Raw genomic sequence first — 27,380 nt, 5'->3', positions numbered from 1 at the left:
AAAGACGAGGCGCCAGCACGGCGTCCCAGCCCCGAGACCGTGGAGGGGGTGGCAGCGGAGAGGCCGCGGCCAAGCCCCTGCCGCTGTGGGAGAGGGGAGCCCACTGCAGACATGGTGCGAGCGCCTCCGGGCTCTGGAGGAGGCCAAAAGCTGGAAGGAAATTGCTATTGTAAAAGTGCATTAAAACAACCCTGCATGGGCTTCGTCCCACAGCCCGAGGCAAGATCCACGGCGCGCTGAGCTGTGCGTGGAGCCTTGTCGGGGCTCCCCAGGCAGCCACATGCCACAGGTGACTCATGGGCGGAGAAGCCGGACAGCAGGGAACCAGCGGCCGTGGCTCCACCTCGTGGTCACTGCTCAATCCCCGTGTTCCCGCTGGGCTCCCGCTGCCCCACCACCTTCCTTTTTCCCTCCTCTTTAAAATAGTAACATTTGTGAAACTGCTGTTTCTCGGCGACCCTGGAAGTGGTGCCACAGATGACAAAATGCAGTCGTCACAGGCCCTCTGACATGGTCAGACTGGGTCCAAGGATTAGTAATCCTCCCGGATACGTCCTTTTTATGGTCAAGAAAGCTGAGCTTGAAACCTAGTCATGTATGTAGATTGTTTATTGATTCCAACATATTAGTAGATTGGATAATAAACAGGACTTTTAAACATTCTCTTAACCAAAAATATAACAAATATTTACAATCACTCAGTAAAAATACAAAAAGCATACAGAGGCACTGTCTTTCTAAAAGACATAAGTGTAAGAGGTATCAAAAAATAGGAGACAAACATTGCTTGTTACAGAATACTTTACAATCACTGACTTGTGCAGTACAATTGCTACTGGAATATCATTACATCTGTGCAGTTTTTGCCAATATGCTCACATATTTAGAATGTCATTAATACCAAGCTAAACTGCATTCCAGGTATAAAAAAAATAAAGATAAAACAATAAAAAGCACAACGTACGCTAAAGCTGAACTGTGAATTCCAGAGGGTTTTTGCCCTCGCCCCCTCCACGCCCCAACTTATTTTAAATACAATATGTAAAGGCTGTCTAAAGAGAGAGTATCCCTTTTTTACTCTGGTTTTTCTGAAGGCAGTGGTAAGAACATCTTTTTAAAAAATCTCGTTCTAACGCATGTATAGAAAAAGCTTAAATTGACAGTCATACATTTGCATTGTTGCCCGCGATCAAGTGATTTCAGAGATAAAGGAGGAGCAAAGAGAGAGAGAGAGAGAGAGAGAGAGAGAGAGAGAGAGATTTATCTTTTCGAGGGAGGTGCTAGCATACAGATTCCTTCAGCAAAGGATGCTTCCATGGACTCAGTCCTGGGAAGTCCTGGCCAACATCCACCTCCCAATGCTTTGAATAGGCAAGGATGACATCCAGACCATCACACAATCAAGATGCGTAACGAGTTAGAAGGAAGCCACGTCTCCCCCTGTAATCATCTCCTAGATAAGAAGCATCATGGGCTGTGCCACACTACTTCTATAGCTAAGGGCTAAGCAGATTAGCAAAGAAAATGCCTCATCTTCCCAATCTTGCAACGATTGCCAGTCATTCCACTCTTCTTACCACAAAAAGCTTAACACGAGCATATAGCAAATATCCAAAGCAATTCCCCCTTTAGTCCCCTGTATTTACACAATATGCAAATGAGTGAATCAGAAGCTCAGTTTCCTAATTTCATCTGCAAATGTGTGGAGGCCAATTCACCTAAGGATAGATACTATGTGGCTTTGTAAATTTTTGGGAAGTTTGAGATTTAAAAAAAAACACAATGAAATGCTACAATGCGTCTCAGATCACAACCAGTAAACATTTCCCTCACAACAGTTACAAGCACGCAAATAGTTACTGGAGCAGCAAGCAAATTAATGTGCATAAGTGGAAGAAAAATATGAGAAGGACATTGTACTCCGCAGAGGTCAGGATTGTGAAAAGCGAAAGGAGTGATATGAGGCTGGAGTGCAGTACAGGTCATTTGCTCACACTGCGTGGTTTCATGAAATACCACTTGAACAGAGCAAAGTAAAATGTGAATTAAGCAGTGTCAATTTTCAAAACTAAAAAAAAAAAAAAAAAAAAAAAAAAAAAGGGATAATGTCTCTTCAAACCCACACAAGACGTACTACATTTGGCTATTGTCCCCGATCAATGTGATCAGTTGAGTTCAAACAAACAAAATCACAGCAAGGACGAGCAGAGGCAAGCCACACTGTGCAAGTCAGAAGAAGCAGAAAAAGTAGCTCATTTATCAATAGTTTATGCAGAATTTATTTACACTAGATGTACTGTATATTAGGAAACTCTGATGAAGCAAGACTTTCACTCACTTTAAAAGCAATGTCCTGAAAATTACTGCTGAACAGGCTGATGCTGTTCATGTGCAAACACCAAGTTTAAACAAGTAAATGATAGCAAATGGCTGGCTTAATGGATACCAGATGAGGGCCTCCATGCTGCTCTCACTGACGTCACTGGGAGTTTTGCCACCGACATCAGTAGAAGAAGCAGCATCAGCCCCTCTAAGAGACAGGTGGTCACCTCAAGAACAAACCTTTACTCCTTTTGGCTTAACAGGCTGAAATAAAACTACATATCAATAGCTGAAGCCACTGAAACCTTAATTTATCTGGCACAAAACACATGATTTTCTGATTAAACGTTAAGCCTATTGTGCACAACACTGAGACGTTAACAATCGACTACAGTTTACTGTAGGATTACTAGAATTTGCAATTTATAGCCCGAGAAAGATAATTTTAAGGACTTTGATATCAACATTACAGATACTGAAGAGAATAGTTTTTCCTTGGATCATTTTGACACATTTATGAATCTTGATTCATTAAGGCCTGCACAAGTCTACTGTATTCATTAAGGCCTTGAGAAGGCTGAACGGAAACGGGTAATCTGCTTTTCAAAAGGATTTTTTCCAGCTCTTCCCTCCTCAGATGCTCATACCCAAAATTAACACGCAGCCAAACAATTAATTATGAATTAGGCATCCCCTTTTTCATATTAGTGCTTGTGACTAATTTATGACTTTAGGCTACAAGAATCAATCTAAGGTATGTTCCAGCCATAGGATAATATTTCAACTGGCACAAATATGAAGACAAATACAAGCTTGATCGAACACATTCCTGTGTTAGTTAACATCAACCCCGAGTTGATATGGGCAATACACGTCAAAGGCTTTTGGTTGTTTTTGGTACTTGTGTCATTTTTAGAAAATGCTGCATTCATTCTGCACCAGGAAAGGAGTAGGGGGGAAAAGAAAAAAGAAGGAGACCAAAAAAAAAAAAAAATCTTAAAGCTCTTCACAATTTAGATATGGAAACAATTTCTTTGAGGCACCTGTAAAAATGACGAACATCTTCTTTCTAGCTTAGATTACAAACATCACCATTACGATTTACAATGAGAATGTTAAAGTACATATTCACACATTCACGTCCAATTTTAACAGCTGATTGGGCCACCATGTGCTAGACTGAAAGGAAATGCAGGTATTTCCAGTTTTACCCCATGTACTCTGATTGGCTAAGGCCAAGTAAAAATGAAGAAAGCCAGGGAGTTTATCCTAATCGTACAAGACCACTGTGGCTGAGTACTAGCCCCACTGAAATCAAAGCTCTCACAGATTTCAGTGAACACTACGTTTGCAGAATCAGTTGTATGTTGTATTTCATCAGCGAACAAGAGCAATACCAACCCCGCAGACCAGACCGGAGACTTCCCTCCCTCATTAATTTAACGCCTATGCAACCCTGGGGTTTACTCCATGACGGAAGCAGAAACAACTCATTTCTGTGTAATATTTTTGGTACAAGTACAAAAATATCAAATGTTCCTGAGCCTCCTGCACACTACTTTTCCTTTGGGTGACTACCAATGTGTTTCTTATGCTGCACTCTGCAGTGCAAAAAAGTTGGGTGCAATTCTGCTTGGAGACTTTCAAATATACTCAATACCTCCGCAAAAACTGCAGCCTCCCCATTTCAAACCTTTACTCTGGGGAGAATGCAGTGATGAACTCCTGGGACTTTCTCTGCAGCCTGATCATTAAAGGCTTTCATAGGTATTTTACAGATTTTTAAGGCAGTACCAAGAGATGGCAGTGTTTCATTGCTGTATTCAGGTTTTCATCGTATTTACATTTAGCGCACACCACAAAATCCGGGTATTTCCGAATGAACTAACATTGCATTGTGTAGGCTCCAGGTTTTATGCATCTGTTGTGAAGTCTCCAATTTTCTTTTACGTATTCACATTAGCCAACCAGAGCATTCCCAGCACAAATAAAAGAAAATCCCTCTAAAAACTACAGACCAATAAATTACTTTTCATATACTGCAGCAGTGTCCCTGGTTTTGCTGAAATTTTGAAGTTGGTTTTTTTTGTTTTTTTTTTTTTAATAAGTACATAAAATAACACTCTCCAAGTTACAATTATAATGATCAGGTAGAAAATAATTGTGACAGAAATCTACCAAAGGATTATATGGTATCATACAGAATAATGCTCCCAAGTTTCAAGTGGTTCTTGACAATTGGTGGTCCCAAATGTGTTAAAACTGGTCCTTTTCAGGATACTGATGTTCAATACGTAGACAGTCAGTACTCCCCTTGGAAACTGTTCTCTCTCTCACAGACATGAATTGTTTTCTTAGACTGTGGTAGACTGAAGTAAGTTAAAGATGTATGATCCAGCCAGGTTCATCTTGTCCATGACAGAGGCTTATACAACTTTTGAGGTTAGTAGCAGCAAGTTGTTAGCACAAGCTAACAGAATCATATGGTCCTTCTTTCCATGGCCCATGATTTGGAGTGGTTTACACAGATATCCGTATGATTAGACTGCTGATACTTGTTCATCTTCTGTAAAAGAGGAGAAACAGAGTCAATTATTATATCAGACATCTGCTGTGAATGCACAAAACAGTATTCAATATGCTGATCACACCCCGATATTTGTGATGATTTTGTGAAGACTGTACTAGCCTCTGATACCTCCAGAGTCTAACAAATGACCAGAATGTCATAAATATGATCATTAAAAAAATGTCTACCACCCAGCATGTACCTTAGTTACTCACTAAGCCATGTTGAAAAGTTTGGAATAAAAGTGCTTGAAGCAATTGCTTGCCCTCTTTGCATTACTATTTCTTAATATTGTACACCTCAACCAATGTTAATCAATTTATATTTTACCAGATGAACTTAAATCATGATATGTAAATGAATATAATATACTGAATGATTTATTATCATATTATTCAGAAAAAGAAAATTGGCTCAAAATGCATGCTTGTTTTATACCGGATTAATATTCAAGCAAATCAACGTTATATTAAAGTGTAAGAGTTTTAGGTTCATTGACAGTAGGAAAGAGGGCTGGTAGCAGTGGCACATAAGGCAATAGGAGCTTTAAAAACCACAGGTAGGTAAGCTTGGAGTTAACCACACTATACACAAGAGCAGCCATCTCAAGCACAATGCATTTTTGCAGAGAATATACGCTGTTCATGCAGCACTGGCAGTTGCTTCAAACAGGACTGCAGAAAAATTTAGTTTAAGGAGACGCTGTCATCTCAAGTTTGACCAAAAATGCAGTGTTTATAAAAGCAAGCTTTTACAAGACCCAGAAACAACCAAAACACTTCCTTGAATGCTTTTTATTTGCAATTATTTTTCCACAAATCTAATTCTGTAATGTTCACGCACTAAAGATTGCAATGCCGCTTTAGTGCATGAAAACCACACTAGAAACCAAATTTATGAAAATGACACAAATTGGTTTATGGTCATTGTCCAGACTGAGAAAAATGCAAAAAGTAATCCTAGGACAATGAGCCCCACTCAGGAACGTAAGCATTCTTGAAGTGGAAATTATTTTAAAATAAAATATTTAACCTCACAGTGTCCCTTTAGTGATCAGAATTGCTCAAGGAACAGGTAAGGAGTGGAAGAGAAACAGAGCATGCTAAGGATTCAGCGTCTCAGTTCCACCCTTCCAGGCATAGCATGTTGCAATTAAGCACCCATTTAGCGATAGGATTGCCCAGCACACTTTTTTTTAGAATTTGAAGGCATATTTAATTGTCAGATATATCTGACCTTAAAAAAATTCAGTCTCAAAAAAGTGACAGCGAGAAACCCAAGAACTAGCCTGTGAGGCAAATACTTTGCACAGTTCTGAGAAGTGATTTACACAGCAGTTCATTTAAAATCTATCAAGTTAGTTCTTTAACATACCATCCTCTTCACTATCTGCGTCAGTCATATCTGTTAGTTTAGGATGGGACGGCTGCCGGGTATGCCACTGAGGCATCTTCGATGAAATACAGGCCACTGGTTCACTACTGAGAGAAGCTGATGAAAGTCTAGAGAGGTCACTATGTAGCATCTTTGACCTCTGCACTGCCACACTATAGTCTGGAGGTTTTAAGTGTGGGTGGTGGGGTGATCCTTCCTTTATGTCCGCTAAAGAAATCCCCATATATCCCGGAGGGGTGGGCGGTGGCTCCCTATACCTATCGTCCTTCTTAGGTGAGGTGACACAGTACACTGGCACAAGAAATAAGCAATGGAAATGTTAATGAAGAAAACAAAGGAAATAAAACATTAAAAATCATGAAATGTTACAATGGCAAAACAGAAACTGATAACAAAAGGCAAATGCAGAAACACTGGTTAAAACAACAGCAGCAAACTTTAAATTTATACTTTATACTTGTTTTGAAAAGTTGATGTTGCAGTAGAGCTACTGAAATCGTATCATGAGATGTCAATTGAAGCAAATTACAATTATGGTCTTACGGGGTGCACCTGCACGTTAATACACATTAGCCTATTTTAATGTGCATTAAAGCATCACTAGAAACACGCTATTTAGTTAATATGCATTAAAATAGGCTAATGAGCATTAAGCATCATTAAAAACTGTGCTCTTTAGTTAATGTGCATTAAGATAGGCTAATGTACAGTTTCCTAGTACCTCACAATGGAGGTACTGGATTTAATGCACATTAACTAAAGCACATTAATGCACGTGGAGATGCGCTCATGTTGTTTAAATGCACTGAAACATTCAAATTGCAATTTTATTAGTCATTACTCTCCATACTCCAATAGCACCTTCCATTACAGGTTTCAGAGAACTCTACAAATACTAATAAAATTATGACAGTAGTTTTTAAGAGACAGCACTCTTCAACTCCATTCTCAGGCTAGGCAATTAAAATACATGAGCAGTTAAGTGACTTGCCCAAGGTCGTAATAAGTCTGTGAGGGGGTAAGGCATAGATTGGCAGCTCCAGACTTCCAAGCCTCTTCAGGAATAAGAAAAGAGATTCAGTAAAAGCACTAGCTTTAATACTCCACTGCACTCGCTAACGTGCAGGATGACACCAGACATTCTTTGAGGTTAGACTTGGTTCCATCTATTCATCTAGAATCATTTTAACACGCAATTTCTTGAGTCACAAGTTTGTATGGACATGTTTATAATCAGTTTACCCCCGGCTTACAACAAACAAGTTTGAAAACAAGAGTGATAACTACTGAAACATTACTTATTGGAGTTGGTAACAGGAGCAGAAGTTATAAATCTTGAACACACTTAAATCGTCTACATGTGGTTAATAATAAAAGGGACCTATACACGCGCTGGACTTCTGCTCCGACGGGTGCTAATTAGCTTGCACTGGAGCAGACTCGACTGAGTGTGCTGGAGCATGTTACTTAACGTGTTCCAGCAGCCTCTGTGTCAATCATCCCCACCACCATTTTGAAATGCAGGATGCTAAATACAAGTAATGCTGTGGGTGCTTTAATTTGAGTGGCACCCCCTCCCACCACCCTGGAGCATGTGCATAGATTCCCAAAGTAGCCAAATCAAACTAAAGTCAACCGAATTGTGTCCACATAGGTATTTGCATAGGTTTTATTAACTGATTTTAAAAAATGGTTTTACTTCAACCAGTCTAATTTGTATGTCTGTAGACAAAGCCCCTATGGAGTAAGAATGCAACTAAACTAAGCTTCTTGACCCTAAAGTTATAGATCATTTGGCCTTGCAGTCTCTGATCAACATACTATCATTTGAAAAAAAAGTATAAACTAAAGACTAATTCAGAATATTTGACATGGCTAGTAGTTGTAAAATCCTATGAGTAACAGAACATTATATAAGGGCAAAGCATCATTAATCTCATTAATTTTCTTATTAGGCTCCCAAAACTAATTCTGTCTTCTAATTCTAAACTCAAGAAGGTACCATCCTCAGAAGAGTTGTATATAGTACAACCACTGGTATCCACACCACTGCATCTCCCTAATTCTTATTGTTGTCTGTGTGCATCACTTAAAATCTTGGAAAGTGAAGATAGCCAAATGAGAAATACTTCAGCAGCTGCCACTTCAATTCTGTATCTAAAACACTTTTAGATAGAAATGAGGGTTTTGAAAGAGCAAAAGTGTTTACACGTCCTGTTGGCTCATTCACTTGTTCTCAGACATTGAGAACATATTCAATTAAAATTGGTCCTTTGTCTTCAGAGACTCCCTTATTCTCTATTCCTCCCACTGAGATTTCCCCTTCTTTTAGAAGTCTCATATGTGGGACCATCTTCACCCAGAACAGATTCGCTAATATTCTCACTCCCCATCTATTGACAGAAGAAATACTGAACTGATCTCTACGTGCAATTGCCTCTCTGGCTGAAACAGTGGCATGCAGAATGTGATCACGTGAAGTCTAAATTAACACCTAGGGACCGTCTTCCAACACTGGGTATTGCATAGCTTTCATATCTCGCAATTAAAATCTAAACTGTATTCAGAAACATGAGAGGCCATTTCTGCAAGTTAAGCATAAGGCACTAAAAATCAGACCACAGATATGTTTCTGGTTTACTGTCTGGTAAATACAGAAATCTCTACACCAAGCACAGTGCAGATCTTCTAAAAATAGTTAATTACTTACCCTTGCAATTACCCTATGCAGTAGACAGACTGGTCAATGAGAAATAATTGAAAAAGGTGACAACACAAGAAAGAAAGAAAGGAAGGCAGGCAGGAAGGCAGGCAGGCAGCTGAGGCATATAAGCTGATGTCCATACCAGCCAACAGCAATGAAGAATGCAAGAAGTGCTCCAGGATGGCAGGTCACTGTCCAGTATTCCTTTCCTTCAAATGCACAGGCTTAAGAAACCTAGATTGCTTGTCACAGACTTCAGAGGGGCCAATGAATTACTAGCCCATAGAGTTTAATCATTCTGCCAAAACTTTTCCCCGACTACGTTTTTTGAGTTTTGTCTTGCTTTGTTTTAAAGACCTCAAACCAGACAGTTTCTACCGTTTCCCTTGTGGGGCTTTCAGCAACAGTATTATTTAGGCAAGCAAGCAAAAGTCTCACTTTTACGCACAATGTTTTGAATTCATGTAATCCTTACAGGCCTTGGTGGCAATCAGTTCACCAAAAATAAACAAGTAGTGAAATAAAGCTTGAATATCTTTGGTGTGTTGCCTGATGATCGTAGGCTCACAGGCTTGCAGTATTAAAGAGCGATTTGTGAACCAGGAGCAACCTGCACCTATTTTTCTTCTTTACTACAATAGGATGCAATGCATTCGCTGAAAGCTACTTACTGATGTATTGTATCTGCATGTAGAAACTAAAGTTGGTGGTGTGGTACACACAGAATGAGAAATGAAATAGAAAGGATTAAGAGATAAGCAAGAATGTATTGAGGGGTTTATGTGCCAAAACGTTGGCGCTTGTGAAAAATGCATGAGCAGTTATGACAGGATAACAAGGGGAGAGTATGTGTAAGGGAGTATATTTGGGAGCTTTGTACAAAACCAGCTTAAATGCACTCACTTTTTCCATACAGCCAGAAAGAAGGAATGCAATACAAAACTTCCACCCAATGTGTGGCAGAAGGATGGCTGCTCAGACAATTACCCTTTGATGATAAAGCAAATTTAGCAAGTTGCTTAGCAATTAAATTGGGTTTCAGATGCACTCTTATTTAAGCATTTATTTTCAGAAAACTTTACTCCGTATTTTATCTTGCATATAGTCCAATTCCTTTAGTCTTACCAGTTTGGCAGCCTTCCTCACTAAGACTCTGAAAGAGCATGCCTTTCAGTAAAACCGTGCATCTTTGGAAGGCATATTTCTGCAGAAGAGAATGAGTTTTTCCCCTGTCAGTGTGCAATGTAATGCAGTGCAATGTGATGACAGGAAAGGAATCTGCACAGGAGTGGTGTTGATGCAGCATGCTCAGCCTACAGAGGAAGGTGCTCTAAACCACTCAGCAGTCACCCTCTTCCCTTGCTGGCTGATGGATGGAGCAAGGCAGACAGATTCACAAGTTCAGCCTTCCTTGCCAGAAGAAAGATTACAATGGTGAGGGTGTACGGGAGATCCCAAAGGAGCCTCGAAAAAATAAAGGAACATTGATACTATGTGCAGGAATTGTCGTCCCAGAAGACTAAGGAAGCATGCTGCCTTATTAGCTTAATTTTCCTAATCCAAAAAAATGTTGGTTTGCAAACACATTATCTGAATCCTACTGTAATTAAAAACACATGCAAAGCTGGATTTAACATGCAACCCTGTCCTTCAAGCTGATGTCATTTGTTAACAACTTAATATAAAAATGCAAAACAGATGTGGAAGCTTCCATAGGTTTTTGACTTGGCTTACCTATTAGGCCCTTTTCTGTACTAGAAGTAACCGTTTTATAAGTTGCATCAGTGCCTGGTTTAGAGTCCAAAATCTCAGTCTGCTCCATTGTTGAGTTCTCCAGCCCTCTCCGCTTAATCGTCCCATAGTTTGTTTCATACGTGTCTGACAGAGAGCTAGAGGAGGCCCAGCTCTGCCGGGACTGATCCAATTCCATGCTGGTTTTGGACTGCCTGTTATTTTTGGAAAAGGCTTCGGAATACAAATACGCCTCTTCAGGGTAACAGTTTGTGGGTTCTACTTCAGCAATAGGTCCATCCAAGTGAGCATGGCGGTAAGAATTCAAGAGATCCCAGCTTTTCTGAATTTGGATATTCTGGAAGTTATCATGAGAACTACTTGAACATGAAGTCCAGCTTCCACGGCCACTGTCTGCTGCTTCTATTGTAATATGTTCATGGGAGATCTCCTCGTTGCTCATGGATGATGTGACAGCCAATCCTCTGATTATAGCCGGTCTAGGTAGGGGCCAACTATTTTTGAAGACAATATAAATTAGAAAGACAAACCCACAGGTTGGTAGAAAGATGGCCACACCGCATCACCCTCTGCCTCCCTCCCGTGAATTCAGAAACTAATGTCATCTGCATTGGAAGTATGGTTAGTAGGCAGCAGGATCAAATGTAGAATCGTAAAAAGTTAGGGTTGGAAGGGACCTCAGGGGGCCGTCTAGTCCTCAGGAGGTCACCAGTGTTGCACAACAACATTATTAGACCAGGATAGTCACTATTCCAAACTTCCATTGATGCACTCAGGATTTAAGACATCTGCAGCAAGCATCTGGGGGCCTGCTCCATGGTCTATTAAAATCACTGGCTTTGGATTAGGACAGGAGCGTGAAATTGCATATTAATCCTGGAATTTTTTTCCTTTTCTTTTATATTACAAAACCAAAGCCAACATTTTCTTTTTAAGTTGCAGGAACACGGGGGAAAAAATACCACAAACACTGAACCACAAAGCATGAAACAACCTGAACAATGTATGAAGCTAACTTGTTCCAAATAGTTGCTTGTGCACAGCAAGCAATAAAACCAGTGTTATTTAAAATGAAAACAACACTGCAGGGCTGCAGATTCCTAAATTTGATTCAGAGGCATTTGTAATATTTATAGAAGGAATTTAAAGTGACAGAAATACAGAGATTCAAAAGACCGGTTACTTAGTAACTATTTCTTTAAAGGAAAAATTATCTTATTGCTGACAGTTCATGATCAAGGAAAATGCATAAATCATTGTTTTATAAGGATTCAGAATACAGAAAGAAAAACTGCTGATTATCAGTCAAAGCCTCTTAGCAGCTCTGAAGTATGCCATAAGTACATACAGAGAATAATATATAAAATGTAGGATTAATATATCCACATATATTGACATGTTTTGAAATCTAGGAACTCTTACAAAGCATGAAAAACGATTTTGTATTCCTTTGCCTATTCTACCATAATCCCATTCCCCTTCCTCCTCCCTCCCCCCCCCGCCAACAAAATGTTTGGGTCACACATTAAAGTATTTATGCGACTGATATTGCTGACTGTCAGTGGATAATTGCTTGTTTCCCAGTCTCATTCAGCTGTCGTCCTCAGTACTGTACAGCAGGTTATTTGTTAAATATCTTATTAGTGCTTAATGCACTTGCAGTCTCTTGCCTGAGACGTCCGACCACATCCTGCTGATGCAAACAAGCTGCTATCTGTTTAAATTATAGTGCAATCGTCCTGGGAAAAACCCCGCATCTTCCCCTACATTTCAAGCAGCTATCATGTGGACTGCTGTCAACCAGTTAATAATAGTAAGAATAATTACAATATAACTGATAACAGTATCTTAGTTAAGCCTTCACCACTCTTTTCTCAGGCAAGCATGCAGGAAGAAAGCTCCTCACCCTGGGCAAGGCTGACTGTACTCAGCCGATGGTGGAGGATGTTCTTTTCTTTCTGTTCCCACCGAATCCACAACACTAAGAGACTGGGGCAAACCCCTCTCGTCCTGTAGGGCTGCAGACATGGAGTCGACAGAGCAGTTGCTCACTATGCTGGACCGCGAGGAGATCTCGCTGTGGCTGGAGTCTGAGAAATTATCTGACTTGGCAGAAGGTATGAGAGCATAACCTAAACAAGAAAAGAGAAGCCTGCTTTAGACATGGAGCAAGCAAAACAAATAAAATATTTATTCACCACTACATTAAAGCACTATATCAAGAACATCTCAGCCAGGCTGTTTGATGTGCATTTCTTGAAAGGTTTTATGCTACTGATGCCCTCAAGACTGTCAGAATTTATCGATACAACACGTGAATACACGAAGCAGTCAGCTAGTGGGAGCTCCATGGCAAGAAGTGAAGTTGCCATTACGCTGGTGTTTTAGGTTGGCTTAATACCGCAACCTAAGCATCCAAGCAATGCATTTCCCAGAGCTCTTCTGCGCAGCCTGGGTGCCTGTGAGATTCAACATTAGACTCGGGTAGAGGACTGTGGGATGGAATGAGGAGATGCTAATTAAAGTCAAAATTAACTGTCAGTACTGAGGAATGCACCATATGCTCCTTCTCGTTCTTGTATGTATTTAGACAATAATGAATCAGGAAATGACAGTGGGAGGCTCACAGGCACGGGAAGCAGAGCTTTCACAGGAGCTGGACCCAGACAACAGGACTTACTCCCACAAGCCAACCAAATGCACAGCTCACTTCTACTTGGCTGGTGCTCAAGACGTCCTTCTCTCTCCCCCCGTCAGATGTAACTCCTATAAATCAAACTCTCTCTCTGGCAGCATTAAGTGACGTATAAGATTGTGATTTTCAAAGGTTATTGGTTTCTGCTGGCATAGCTATACTGGGGAAAGAAGGTAAGAAGGTTTGTGATCCCTGACTCACAGGTTGTGCCAGCAGAAGCATCTGCTGTAGACACAGTTATACCAGATAATGGCTTTACTCGGCAGAGCTTGTTTCACACATAGGATGGAACAAGTGACCCCGGAAGAAGCGCAGCTGTGTCTGTGCTAGGACTGCATTGTTAGACCTGCACGCTGGAATTTCTGGTCCAGTCAACTGCTGCTCATCTAGGACCCAAAGCGCTTTCACCCTCCGACTCCCCATTTTGCCTCGTCTTCAGCCTTGTTTCCTGTTTGATACTTAGATTTCAAGCGCTCTGAAAAAGGATCTCTCCTTTTTGCTCCTGTTCATACAGTGCCACGAACAATGATCCCCTGATTCTTGAGGCTTGTCAGGTACTACTGTAATCCAAGCAAACTAATTTAATAATCATTACCATAGTCATACATTGTAACATTTCTTATTCTGCTCATTTTCTTACGGTTTCTCTTTGAAGACTGTTAAGTCTGTCTAAAGATTTGACACATTAGGAGGAATATTCACAGCTACAATATGGGCAGGATAGTTATTACTTGCAGCTGCAGAAAACAACTGGCAGCAGAGAGGGAAGCTGTCAAGGTAGAAAAAAAAAACTCTTCTAACCTAAGAGGCACAAAAATGCTCTTTTCAAAAGAAAACAGAACTCTGTTTTCTGTCAAAACGCTGCTTGGACTTCAAACTAGATTAAACCTCATCTTTCACCCCTTGCCACTGGGAATACTAACAAGGGATGCTAAGTGAAAAGTGTAGGTGCCATATTAAAAGAAAGAAAGAAAGAAAAATATTGTCTAGTAGCATTAACTGGAAACCCAGGCCATAGATCCAATACAGGTAGATTCAAAAAACAGCTCTGAGCATGGGCCACAGAAGATGCACTTCATTCCTGAAGATCTGTGCTTGTGACCATGCTAACTTCATGAGAGTCTTCTGAGAATTCTTGGTAAGAAGAAAATCACATTGAAGACACTCGGTGCATCGACACAAGATACTACAGCATAGTAGCTCATTGCTACCATGCAGCAACCATACTGCAAAGTAGTAATGAGTTACTGTGCAGTACCATCAAAAAAAAAAAGTGTGGCAACGGTACTGCACAGTAACTGCAGTCTGCTGCCCGTGTAGACACAACCACTGTCAACCGAAAGACAAGGCTACCAGCACAAGAGTTTATAAAGGGCAGTCCAAGGAATGCATCTGTAGTAAATAACCTCTGTTTTAAAAGTACCAACGTATGCTCTAAGGCTGATTTAGAGAATATGCAGCATGTCTATTCGCAACCAGCACAGTCCAAGGTAAGTTAAAGGTTACCACATAGCACCAAGAACTGAGAGCAGATAGGTTTCAGATGCAGATTTTTGCCCTTTAAACGTATCATCTGCTCCAAATGGCTCAGCGACTATTACAGTTCTAGCTGACTAGGATATAACTATTCAGCTTCCCAACTCTGATTAAAACAGGGTAAATGGATACATAATTACTTCATTCTTTACTCTACGGTTAATTTTTAATTTAAGCTAGCAGTTCTCATGTGAGAGTTGAAACCCCAAAGGTACAACATAGGAGACTCAAAGCATTGAACAATCAATGCTGGAAGCTACAGTGTAGCCCAGTGCTCCTGAACTGAAGTGCTTTACCTAAATACCTGCTGAGAATAAAATGACTAGGATGGTGTGAGTCTCCATCACAGCAGGCAGTACAGCTGAACTAGTGCTACAAAGGACTGCTACTAACTCTGCACCATTGAATCCAAACTGGTAGAGAGAGAGGAAAAGAAGAGAGATTCCTTGAGTCAAAAAAGGTCCCAAACGACCCCTCTAGCTTTGATAATACACATGATTTTTGCACAGAGATTTATCTGGGCTACCAACATTTAAAATGGGACTATTAGAAGTTACTGGTTGTTGGGTTAGATAAGTCCCCATTTCTGGTAATCTGTCTTACAGGAAGCCTTACGATTGTGTTATGACTCTGGATGTGTTAAACTTGATCCAGACCTGAAATCCATACAATTAAATCAGCTTTCATTAACCCTACACTCAGTTCCCTTTCTTTGGGTTGGTCCCAATACAAAGACCTGGCTGTACTTGGCACACTTTGAAATTCTGAATAAATTCTCTGAGGCTCAAGCTCTGTTTTCAAAAACTAAGTGACAGGAAAATCCCTTACCCGCCAAGCAAGGATGTGGTGTGCTCGGACATTAGTTAGGCAAGGCCTGCGGGCCCTTGTCTGATATTTACAGACTGACATCTTGTTTCCTGAGAAGCATATGAATTTTTTTTTTTTTTTTTTTTTTTTTTTTAAGTACTCGAAGTACTAGATGTCTACAAACCCCTCTTGTGCTGAGTGGGGCTCCTGCTAAGACATCAGCTCAGTTATTTTATGAAACAAACACACTCTGAAAACCTATTTAAAATGAAGTAACATATGTTGGAAGTTTAATATGGTTTTTGCTAGCAGCTGATTTCCAGCATGAGTTATGGCAGTTTTACTGATTTGCCTCCTGCAGTAATGCTGTGCTTCCCTTCAAGTACAGAACAGACTGCACTTGCAATGGCATATCATTTGCAATGCATGTCACGGTGAAATTGCCCTCTTGTTTTGACCTTAAAAGTTATGTTAAATGGAAATTATGACAAATGCTTCTCTCATCACTCTGAGCTCCTTCTTGCAATACGTTATACGCTGCCAACAGAAATTTGGCCAGACCACTAAAGCCTTTTTGCTTTAATTAATGATTCAATTAATTTGGTCCAAGGAGCTGATTTGGAGCAATGGGTAGCTAAAAGAAGCATCTTGTATGAAACCATATCAGGTCCTGTTTTCTTTCTATCCTACTATGACAGACTTATTTTAAAATTAAAACAAATATTATTGCAGGTAAAATTAACTTAGAAGCACAGACCTCTCAAATCTGCTTTTGTTACCAGTTTGCTTAAGATAACTGCCTCCTGTAGCAATTTATGGGATGTGCCTTATTTGGAGAAGGGCAACCCACCTTAGATAAACACTTCAACTTTCTTTTATTACTTAGAAAGACATTCTTCTTCAAGTTTCCAAAGGGCGCGTCTACACAAGACGCTACAGTGCCATAGCATCTGTTGGCAAAAATCGTGATGCCACCACTAGGTCACCAGAGCAAAGCGCTCCCTCATTATAACACATTGCTACGGCATCATAGCGGCCAAGAATAACTGTGCAGGGCCAGCATGGCACCAAATAGGCTGTTACTGTGCCATCTTTTAGTACTTCCAACAGGGAGTACTAAATGACGGCGCCTTAACAAAGGTGCCGTACGGCCACATGTAGAGGGAACAAAGTCCGTTTGAGTTGGACTTCATCAGTCCCCCCTGCCTGGACTGAGAAAGACAACAGACTTATTAGATTGTGAAGCATCTTACTGTCCACTGCCCACACGTGTATAAGACCTGAGCCTTCGCGTGGGGAGCAGCACGAATCATTAAGTTACTTAGCTTATACTCAGTACAGATTTCCTGATAAATCAATCAAAGCATGATCCATTTTGTTTTTGAAGTACCAGGCAAACTCCCAGTTGGGATTCAGCTGTCAGACAGATTCCCTTTTTAACCTCCTGCTCTCAGTCAACAGTTTCTCAATTCCTCCTTAAAGCAAACAAAAACTACACGTTTATCTTTGGGTTGGACGGTGACATATTTACTTTAAAATTAAGAGAAAAATCTGAATAGGCCTGTTTATTTGAATACAATTTTAGGGTCATGCATACTCATCCCAGTGACTGATGACATGCAGACTGAGATAACTGTGATGATCTCACACACTGACATTCAGAGTCAATGGCCATGCTACATAACCCCTACATTTTGACAGACTAGTTTTATGTTTGCTGAAGCTTAAAAAACACAAATAAACTTTGAAGCTGACATTTTCATGAAATTTTATCAAACTAGTACATTAATGTCTTGATAAGGTCCTACTTTTCAGGATAATTATATACAATACCATATATTTTGAGATTTCACTCGCCTATGTCTAACTTTTGCTTAAAGCAAATGTCTTCTCTTGAGGTTAAATGATTAAACCATGAAAACAAATATCATCACAGTGTACACTGGAAGATCTTAAAGATTTCTGCAAACAAAATATTTATTCTTTTAAAATAGATTTAAGCTATCTGGAAATTACAATATTAAATAACACTATATATATATATATATATATATATATATATAAACAGACTGTAACTGTTAAATAAAATAACTTAACCTAAATTTAGATAGCTAGTTTAGCAGAGTAAAAAGGAGAATAGAAGGATTTAACATGAAAAAAAAGCTGGGAATAGGACACGTCTGATTCGTTTTATACTGTACACTCTTGACTGGGCAAAATATGCTACAATTAATCAAAAAGCTTAACAATATTTGTCAATAAGCTAAAAATACGCATTTTACTATGCTTCAATATGTATGTATAATTGTGATAAAAATGGACATATGGCATCATATAGTATTTCTCCTCTTAAGCCTTAACCGTGAGCAGAAGCAACAAAACTGACTCCTGTTGCCGTGGCTACTTATGCTTAGGATGTCACTGTTTATGTCCATTTGTTTTTCCTTCCTTTCAGTAGCTTGGCGGTGATCTGCCTCGTTTTCACTGGTAAAAGCTGGTCTTTCCCTGGAGAAACTTCTTTCCCTAAGTCTTTGAAATTTCAGTCTCTTTCTGTTTGTACACTCAAGTTCTGCTTCATTTCTATCTGCCACATAGTCTCTCTTTTCACTGCCTCTAGAAGTACGTGTCATTCTGCCAGTGATCTCCCGAATTTTGTTTTGCAAATAAGTCCCACCTATTCCGTAGCTGCGTTGCCCACTGTTCTTGTTACTGGTTTCACTGGCAAGTGATGAAGAGGATCCAGAAAGATTCATCTGACTGCAATTATCAGACCTCTGGATGTTACCAACTAAAAAAGAAATATAAAACATATAGACACTGGTCAAATGACATAACATGAACGGTAGTAAACTTTTTGACTTTCAGCTAAAATATACGGGCTTTTCCCCCCTTTAAAATGGCACTGGGGTATAGCTCAAGAGAGAAAAACCCTGCGATTGAAGAGCTAAGTGAAGAATATTCATGATGGGGTATTTCAATTGCTTATGAAGTGCACATCTAATTTTAGTAAAGTAATGAATTGTTAGCACAACAGACACGACCGGATGCAGATTGATCAAAACAAGTTAGTGATAAAAGAAAAGAAACAAGTTGAAAGCAAGTCAAACTAAAGAAATAACATTAAGAAACACGACATGGCTTTCACGGAACCAGATAAAAGTTAATAAAAATCACATGTTTTTAAGAAACACAGAAGCAAAAGAAACCCTTGAAAGCCACAGCGTAGATCAAGAACTGGCAGCAGGTCCAAGTAATAAAGCCACAATGACACTTTTCATGCAGATAGTGTAAAAAAAAAAATATATATATATATATATATATATCAGTCCTCCTCTTATATGAAACAGTGTCTTATGATGGCAGAAAAAGAGTCTCTTGAAATTCTCTGTCCAGTATGATCGCCCACTGAAAAGGGCAAGAAGATTCAGTAAACTGCCTTGCCTGGCCATCACATCTCAATCCAGTTTCTCAGAGTTTTCAGTTATTCAGAAACAACAAGAACAGTTCACGGTAAAGAAAGTGGTGAGAGATGCTTATGCTCTGACTGACTAATAAGCAATGTTAACAGATTTCAAAGGGCATCCCATCTAACCTTGGCTAGTGAGGATTGTAATGTAGGTACAGCATATAAAAATAAAGGCAAGTCTTGGGACATCATGATAAACAGGGGGGACCCTGCATACAGATATAAAAATATGAACAGTGAGTCCTGCGAGTTGACAGGATGAGTTACTTATTTGTCATGCCTTGTACTTTTCTCCAATTGCTGAATCCTGTTTTGTAGAGCCACAGAAGACGGTGGCACCATACCATCAGAGCACAGTGCAGCAAAAATTAGAATTTGATTAGAAGTTTTTTTTTGGTGGGAGTGGGAAAGACTTATCTTCATCATTAAAATATATTGAAGCTAATTAAAACAGGAAAAATCATAATGCAGACTTACTGCATAATTAGAATCAAAGTTAAAGGGAGGCTGATGGATTCCTTGACACACTTACTTTAACAGAGCACTTTATATTTGCTAAAACAGATGTACATAAAACCGCCAGAGTAAGCACTCAGATATAGGGTGACTTTTGTAAAACTCCTCAAGTGACAGGCATTTTATTCTCATTTACTAAAGTAACTTTTGAAAATGGGACTTTGCAGATAAAAATCTTCTAAAGCACCTAATTTTGGGCTTAAGTGCGAAAAAGGTGCGACTAGGAAAATAAATCATATTATATTTTACTGCAATACATTCATCTACTCCTACCATCAAACCTTTTCATTCTAAAGCTACTCTCAACATAAAGGCGCTATACCCCAGTTCCCAGAATCAATTAAAAGAATCACTGAAAATGTGGGTAGGGAATACTTATAGCAAAATCTTGAGTTCCTCAGATTAAAGCTTCGGTATAGCATGTAAACATTACTGAAATATCCATACCTTTGCGTGGAGAGCCCTGAGGAGATGCAAGAGGACTGGAGTGCAAAGAAGATGCCATAGACACAGCATCTTCTGCTTGTTTCTTACTTACTTCCTCCGACAAACTTAATGACTTCTGAGGAGAACCTGTATCTAAGCAAATGACAGAGAAACTAACTATGCATTATCTTTCTTTCAAGCAGTACATTTACTATGTTTTAACTGCAACATTCAAAGTGTGCAATGGTTAGGGTATTCTACTTAAAAACATGAAGAAAAAGAGGTGTGAAATGATCAAAGGGATGTATAACACAGCAGTGGTCTGCCATTTCAAATTTAGCTCAAGTCTGCAGTGGCCAAAAGATATTACAATCTAATGGTTGCTCAGTGGTCCACCTGAAATGAGTTTAGAGGTTTCCAAGGGATAATTGGAACCATCACAATTGACAGGCTGGTTGGCAGTTCTGGCACAGACACCAAGGACTGAATTAAGCTATGGGATCTGAAGTCTTCTTCCAGCACACTGCTGGGACAGTATGGAAAAGCATATGCTCGTAGCACGGAGAGGGTCAGTTCAAGAGACAAGGTGTATAGGGAGCACAGCTGAAGAAAAACATGGAACTGGACCTTTCCAATTCCCTACTGCACATTTGCTATAGGGTACTATGTATTCTATTAAATTCCCACTATGATTTTCACCTCAAGTACACAAGACAGACGTAAGACCTCTGAGTAGCTGTATGCAAACACAGTTTTAAGAATACTTCCAACTGTGTACGACTCACGGGCTAACTAGAAAACAACTGCATGCCATTTTCAACAGAGAATATTATAAGGCCAGATGAAAAGCTGCTTGAGGTCTGCACAGAAAAATGAACTTCACAGGCATGCCTATGTGTGTCTCAGCAATTATGAAGATTATTACATAATACATCGGACTAGATGATCTGCTCAGGTCCCCTCCAACCCTACTACTATGAATCACTGATGTGAAAATCAGGTTATTGTATATGCAAAAAGATGTTTAGGTGCTCAGACACATTTGCGTGCACAGAAGAGACGATTACATGCAGACCATTATAATTTTAGCTTCATGCTTATTCAAAAATGAACATCAAGCATTTAGGAGACAGATGTGATGTTTCATTTGCTTTAGGATTTTTAATGCATGTGACGTATTAGAGCTTGCTCTCTACTCTTCGAATGAGCTGGTGAACAAACAAGGGAAAATCGTTTTTTGTAGACTAAAAGCTCAGCCATTTGCACCACATACACCTAAGAAGGGCCAAATATTTGGCTTTCATATCCTGCAGAGTTCAGAAGAAATGCACTGAGAAATGCAATGATTCTTACTATATTTTATATGAGTTCACAATACAATCATACCTCCCGCCCTCCCAAACAAATCCTTTCAAAGAAAGACTATTTTATCTTGAAAGCCGAGGAGTATTATAGACTTAGTATTGTATTTATGTCTCCCTGATTTATTTTGCCAGTTATTAGTATTCATACTGTGCAGTGAGCACACAAATACACAGATGTGAAATGTTATGTTCACAAGACTGTTTAAGGAATGGTCTGATTTACAAGTGTTTGAGAGGGTGTGACTGATACTGGAATTGCTCCAGGATCCAAGAGGCCTGACCTCCAACAGTTCAACAGGTGTCCTACGCTGTTTTCACAAAGGGAGGTAAGACTAAGTGGAACCAGGCCCACTTAGGTCTGGCATGAAAGTTTCAATAGAGAGCCGAGTCTGATTTCAGATGCTGCAGGGGATAAATAAAACCTAATACCATTTATGTATGTGGAGTTTAAATCTTACAGCCTGCATCTGACAACAATAAGAAAAAATTGGATAGTGTGCTTAATATAAAATGAGTTCTACCCCCTTAACGGCAGCATTTTAATGTATGTTTTATTTAGTTGGATTTGCATTTTAAAGGAAGTTATGCAAGTCATGTGGCACAACACACTTGATGTACCATGCTGCTTGCTAAGAAACCGAGAGCAACTTGCATCACATAGTAAAGAACTTAAAGCCAGCTCCAAAAATACATCAAGTTATCTAAAGTGCAAGCGAGGCCAAGTGAGCAATATTCCAAAGCTGCATCTAACCGCTTAGCACATAAGCGTTAGCCAGAAAGCTTAACTAAGTACCTAAGGCTGTGTGTAGACAAAATGAGACGTGTGCATGACACTTTAAGGCGGGCTATGTTTTGTGCATTAATTCCAGCCACCGTAGGAAATTCAGCAGTGTAATGTGCCTTAAATGACTTGGGGTGCAGGAAACAAACTCCTCTGAGCCGTGGAGCAAAGCACCAGACCCACAGCTCTGCAGAAAGTCCTGCAGGCAGCCTGGGAAAGCCAGCTGCACACAAGAAAAGCAGCGAGCCCGATCCTATTTTTTTCCCCCCAATCTGGAGCCTGCCTGCCTGCCAAAGCAGGGCAGGGGCCCAGTGCTTCCCTCCACAGATGCAGTGCCCCCCAGGATTGCCTGAGCTGGGTGCCTGCAGGTGGGTGCCACCTGGGTGGGTGTCGCTGCTTCCACAAAAGGAAACACCAAACCTCCTTCCCCCTCCCGCAGCTCAGGGATGGCTCCGCCTGCCGGCAGCTCACCCTGCCCTCCCCACCGCAGAGACAGGTAAGGTGTGTACATGACATGGGGAGTTAATTAGCCCTACATTGAAGCGGTGCTTTTTAAAACCCACCGCTTCAATTTAGAGCCCCCATTTTGTCTATACACACCCTCAAATTCTGCTACTGTGCAAACTCATATCTAACTCTATCTTGACTGAGATGCTTGACACCTATCATATGCCTGTGCACTGTGTCTATGTATTTTAATCACCTGTCTTTTTAAAAGAGAGAATAAGCAGCTCCTGGACAGGCACGAAAATCCAGGGCTCCGCCCGTCCCAATCCCAGGGGATGCCCCCCCCACCGCTCTGCACTGGCCAAAAACATGCTCATTTGCTCTCCTTCCAGTCCCATAAGCCTCACATTCCTTTCTATGCAGTAATCCAACTTCAGTAAGAAAGAAAGATGGAAGAGATTTAAATATTTTTGCAGCAGTTTCATGTATTGGCTTTAAGAATCAGTAATTTTAGAAAACAAAGCAAATAGCTAAATAAAGTACTACTTGATGCTCACTAAGAGTTAGTAATAATATTAAAACATACATTTCATGTTTGACCATAATGCTATTACAATGGCTCTCCAGGCCTTGAAATATTAAATTTCCTGCAATTTATTTTTGTGATTACACTCCCTAACACACATTATATTAATTATGTTATGAAAGTAAATAAGTAATATAATTCTACACAGTTTGGTAAGAGTCCCATTCAGGAAAAGGGCAAAAACTTGTTAGGCACAACGTTAAATAACTTGTTACCTGACTGTTTTTGTTGGCGGGCTTAGGATCACTTTTATTAGCCTGGTTTAGAAACTAAAGCAGGCTAACTTTTTCAAAAAGTACTCTTTGTAGCAATGTTTTTCTTCTTGCTAATTTATAAATTAGGAAAGAGCCCTATAAAATTAAAGCTAGAAAGCATCTTTACAGACACTGGGAATCTCTTAATTAAAACATTAAGAACAGAGAGACATGGGCAAATCATTCAGACTACCTTTCATATCCTCTTTTGAGATGCACGTTATGGCCAGGCACAGACATTACACTTGTACTGGTATCAGTGATCAGAAACCAGACTTTACTCATAACTGAACAAAGTTCAGCACACAGACTGGTTTAAAAATGGCAGTACCTCGTCTAAGATTTGCCCCTTCCCCACTCCACTCCCACTAAAGGGCAAATACATGTTATGTTCACTACCGATCTAAACTACACCGCTTACAGAAAACTGTGCAACTCAGATCAATTGTGCACCAGACTTTTTCAATGTCTGTACTTAGCCTATGTTTTGTTATGTAGCTAAATGGAAATATATTCGAGATGTTCTGTAGGTGAAAAGGATATATAACACCTTAAAACACAGAATGTATTGGACAGGTAAGTACATTTACTTGCATAATGAGTATTTCAAATATTTGGTTGTTGTAGAATTCAACTCCTCCCTCCTTACTGAACTGACACAATACACAATTTAGAAAACTGAAAATGTGAAAATAAATTGCAAATACTCACTAAACGTGACATGGTCCTTTGCTGATCCCTTTTTTCTATTGGGATACAAATTAACAGCAGGAACTTGAAGAACTTGGCTCATTCTGTTTTGCTGATGCTGCTGAACTTTTGTGGTTTGGCCAACTGACCTCAAGGGTATTGGAGACATTTCTGAGGATTTCCCACCTCTTCTCTCATTTAAATTCTTTGTCACTGTTTTAAAGGGAAAAAACCCCCAGAAAATAACCAATCTTCCACTCTAAACAGTAAAAATGTTATAGTTATCTCGAAGACATCAGCCAGACAATAGCAGCCACATTTGAACATTTTATCGTATGACAAAAGTACATGCAATCAATTCAAGGAGCTTCTGACTTCTTTAATTTTTGCATAAAAGCCTCCAAAATCTATTTTAAAACATTCCTAAAATTCTCCAGAATAGTCATACAGGCAAAATGACAAAGCAAAAATGATCTGGTTTACTCGTTATATCTGAACTGCACAGAGAAAATATTGTATTACTGCAAGCATACAAGTGTCTCCTTGTGAAAAGCCTAAGCACAACACACAGGATGGAAAATAGATGTTTGTTCTTCAAATGGCATCACAAAACTTTCACTAGGTGGCACACTTTACTTGTAGCACAAGATGAATCGTTTCAGCTTTTACTTCAACTACTATGCAATTACTAAACTTGTTTTTGAGTTAGTGCCATTTATGAAGCTGCATTTTTCCCTTAAATCAACTCTGCAGTATCTGGATTACAGAACTGGAGCCACTGCTGTTCTGGCAACCAGACTCAGGACTAGTATCAAGTCTTGCTTCAAGCAAAGTTGGGAGTATTTTCATATTCAGAAAACTACCTGATAAGTAACGTATTTGTACCTTTCTGGATGTCAGCAAAAAAAGATTACCTACACTAGTGTAGAAGTCCATGAATCAAGCCTCTGACTCAGGAGGACATTTAAACATGAGCCTAAATTTAAGAGTGCGAGTAAACCCATTGAACGCACTAGGATCAACACAAATGCTGCAAGTTAGGTGCATGCTTAGGTAGCTTGCTAAACTGGGGTCATGTTTCTTGCTAAACCAAGGTCACTGTGCCACATTTCTTTTTCATTCACTATTTCCTTAGCAGGGTAAGAGTCAGAAAAGAGAATTAGTCTTACTGGGGTAGGTAAAACTAGTTCTTACGATGAAACACTGGCTGGAGTCTATATTTGACAGCTGAGAATAGAGCATGCCTTGTCACCTATATTCAAGTCTTCCGCTTGCACAAGTTGTTCGTTGCTCATGTTTCAAGATGACTGGTACAGGAGTCCAAAGCAACCCCTCCTAGCTGTTTAGTGAAAAATCAACCAATGCATCTCAAGCAAAACTAAGGAAGTTATTCTCCTGCTCTACTTGGCATTGGTGAGGCCACAGCTGGAGTACTGTGTTGAGTTCTGGGTGTCACGCGTCAAGACAGATGTGGAGAAGCTTGAGAAAGCACAGAGAAGAGCCACTCATATGATTAGAGGCATGAAGAGTAAGCCATAATGAGGAAAGGTTGATAGATATGGGATTATTCAGCCTAAAAAAGAGAAGACTTTGTGGGGGGGATTTGGTGGCAGCTTACAAATATATCAGAGCTGAGCATCAGGGGCTAGGTGAACAACTATTCACCAAAGGTGTCCTGGGAAAAACCAGGAGCCATGGTCAAACTCCTAGAAGAAGGTTTCAGACTGGATACAAGGAAAAACTTCTTCATGGTTCATGTGACCAGACTCTGGAATAGACTCCCAGCAGCAGGGAAGGGGTGCAGGCACCTATCCTGGAGATCCTCAAAAGGAGACTAGACACACACCTTGCTGGGTTATTTGACCCCCACAGTCTTTCTTGTCCAGAGCAGGGGGGGCTGGACCCGATGATCTCACGAGGTCCCGTCCAGCCCTAAACTTCTGTGAATCTGTGAAACAGTTTGCTTTCCTCTTATTTATACCTTAGTAGAGCCCTCCATCACATTGATTCATGTGTACCCTCTTATATAAAGGCTTACAAAAAGTGGACTTGGATTGCTTGGGCCCATAGAATAAAATAATCAATAAAGACCACAAACTTTTTATTGCTAAACAAAGACTTAAACCTCCTGTTGCATAAACAGGACATACAGTACTTGAAGTCTGGGTACATAATTTATTTATGAGAATTGAAAGATGACCTCATAATGTTCATGTTTCTGCCACTTGGGCATAATAAGGTCATCCTTCAAGTCTGCATATAAATCATATATTGAGACTTCATTTTTATATGTTCTATTATTTATTGACACCGCTACAGAAAATGGAACATAAAAATAAAATGCAGTTTCTGCCTTTAAGCATGAACTTAATGTACTATTACCATATTTGCTGAATATATAGTACAAGTAACAGAAAGGCTCTGTTAAGATTTTGCATTTCTTTCTTAAGGATAGCTGTTTTGCTTCTTTAGGCATTTAGCAGTCTCAAATGCAATGAGAGAATATATGTGGATTTCATGTCCTTAACTAGGCACAAGCATACCCATCTGCCAGAGTTTCAAAGAACTACCATTACGAAAATAAACTAGTCATGTTCTCTTCAGACTGTTAACCCAGTAATAATATGAGCATATTATTACTTGTATCATAAAGGACTTGAGAAGTCTATTTAGCCATTGAAGTGCTCTGAAATCCTCAGATGCAAGCCAGTCAACAAGTGCACAGTGTTAATCTCATCTGCTAATGTACAATTTTTTCTTTTGCTAAATAACCTCAATTTCTTTATGCCATGTCAAATAATTAAATATCTAAATATCTAAATCATATGGAATTATAATGCTTATTTTAAAAATCTAGAAATGTACTGAGTTGTCGGGCTATTCAGCTACGATGCAGACACTGGAGTCAGGAGTGGACTGGCCAAGTTCGCCGATGACACCAAACTTTGGGGCAAAGCATCCACGCCAGAAGATAGGTGGGTGAAAAATGCAAGGTTCTCCACCTTGGGAGCAAAAACCTGCAGCATCCTTATAGGCTCGGCAGTGCTACGCTGGCTAGCACTACAGAAGA

General features: G+C 39.8%; 1 protein-coding gene across 8 annotated transcripts in view; it reads right to left on the bottom strand.

The window, feature by feature from the left end:
• Nucleotides 1–593: 593 nt before the first annotated feature.
• The window catches only part of RAPGEF6 (Rap guanine nucleotide exchange factor 6), a 229,346-nt gene continuing 202,559 nt past the window's right edge, over nucleotides 594–27,380 (bottom strand). For 5 of the 8 annotated variants that reach the window (XM_019535055.1, XM_019535058.1, XM_019535057.1 and 2 more), the window contains 7 exons: nucleotides 24,332–24,523; nucleotides 20,210–20,341; nucleotides 18,455–18,568; nucleotides 12,649–12,874; nucleotides 10,725–11,236; nucleotides 6,266–6,577; nucleotides 594–4,888 (listed from right to left, as the gene is read on the bottom strand). In XM_019535055.1, the coding sequence (XP_019390600.1) occupies nucleotides 4,863–4,888; nucleotides 6,266–6,577; nucleotides 10,725–11,236; nucleotides 12,649–12,874; nucleotides 18,455–18,568; nucleotides 20,210–20,341; nucleotides 24,332–24,523 (1,514 nt within the window). In that variant the 3' untranslated portion in view covers nucleotides 594–4,862. The remainder of the gene's footprint in view (nucleotides 4,889–6,265; nucleotides 6,578–10,724; nucleotides 11,237–12,648; nucleotides 12,875–18,454; nucleotides 18,569–20,209; nucleotides 20,342–24,331; nucleotides 24,524–27,380) is intronic. The other 3 variants (XM_019535060.1, XM_019535062.1, XM_019535056.1) reach the window with 2 other exon arrangements.

This window comes from Crocodylus porosus, unplaced genomic scaffold (genome assembly GCF_001723895.1).
Source record: "Crocodylus porosus isolate Cpor-Errol unplaced genomic scaffold, CroPor_comp1, whole genome shotgun sequence".
NCBI lineage: Eukaryota > Metazoa > Chordata > Crocodylia > Crocodylidae > Crocodylus > Crocodylus porosus.
This window is presented reverse-complemented; position numbering and strand designations above follow the sequence as displayed.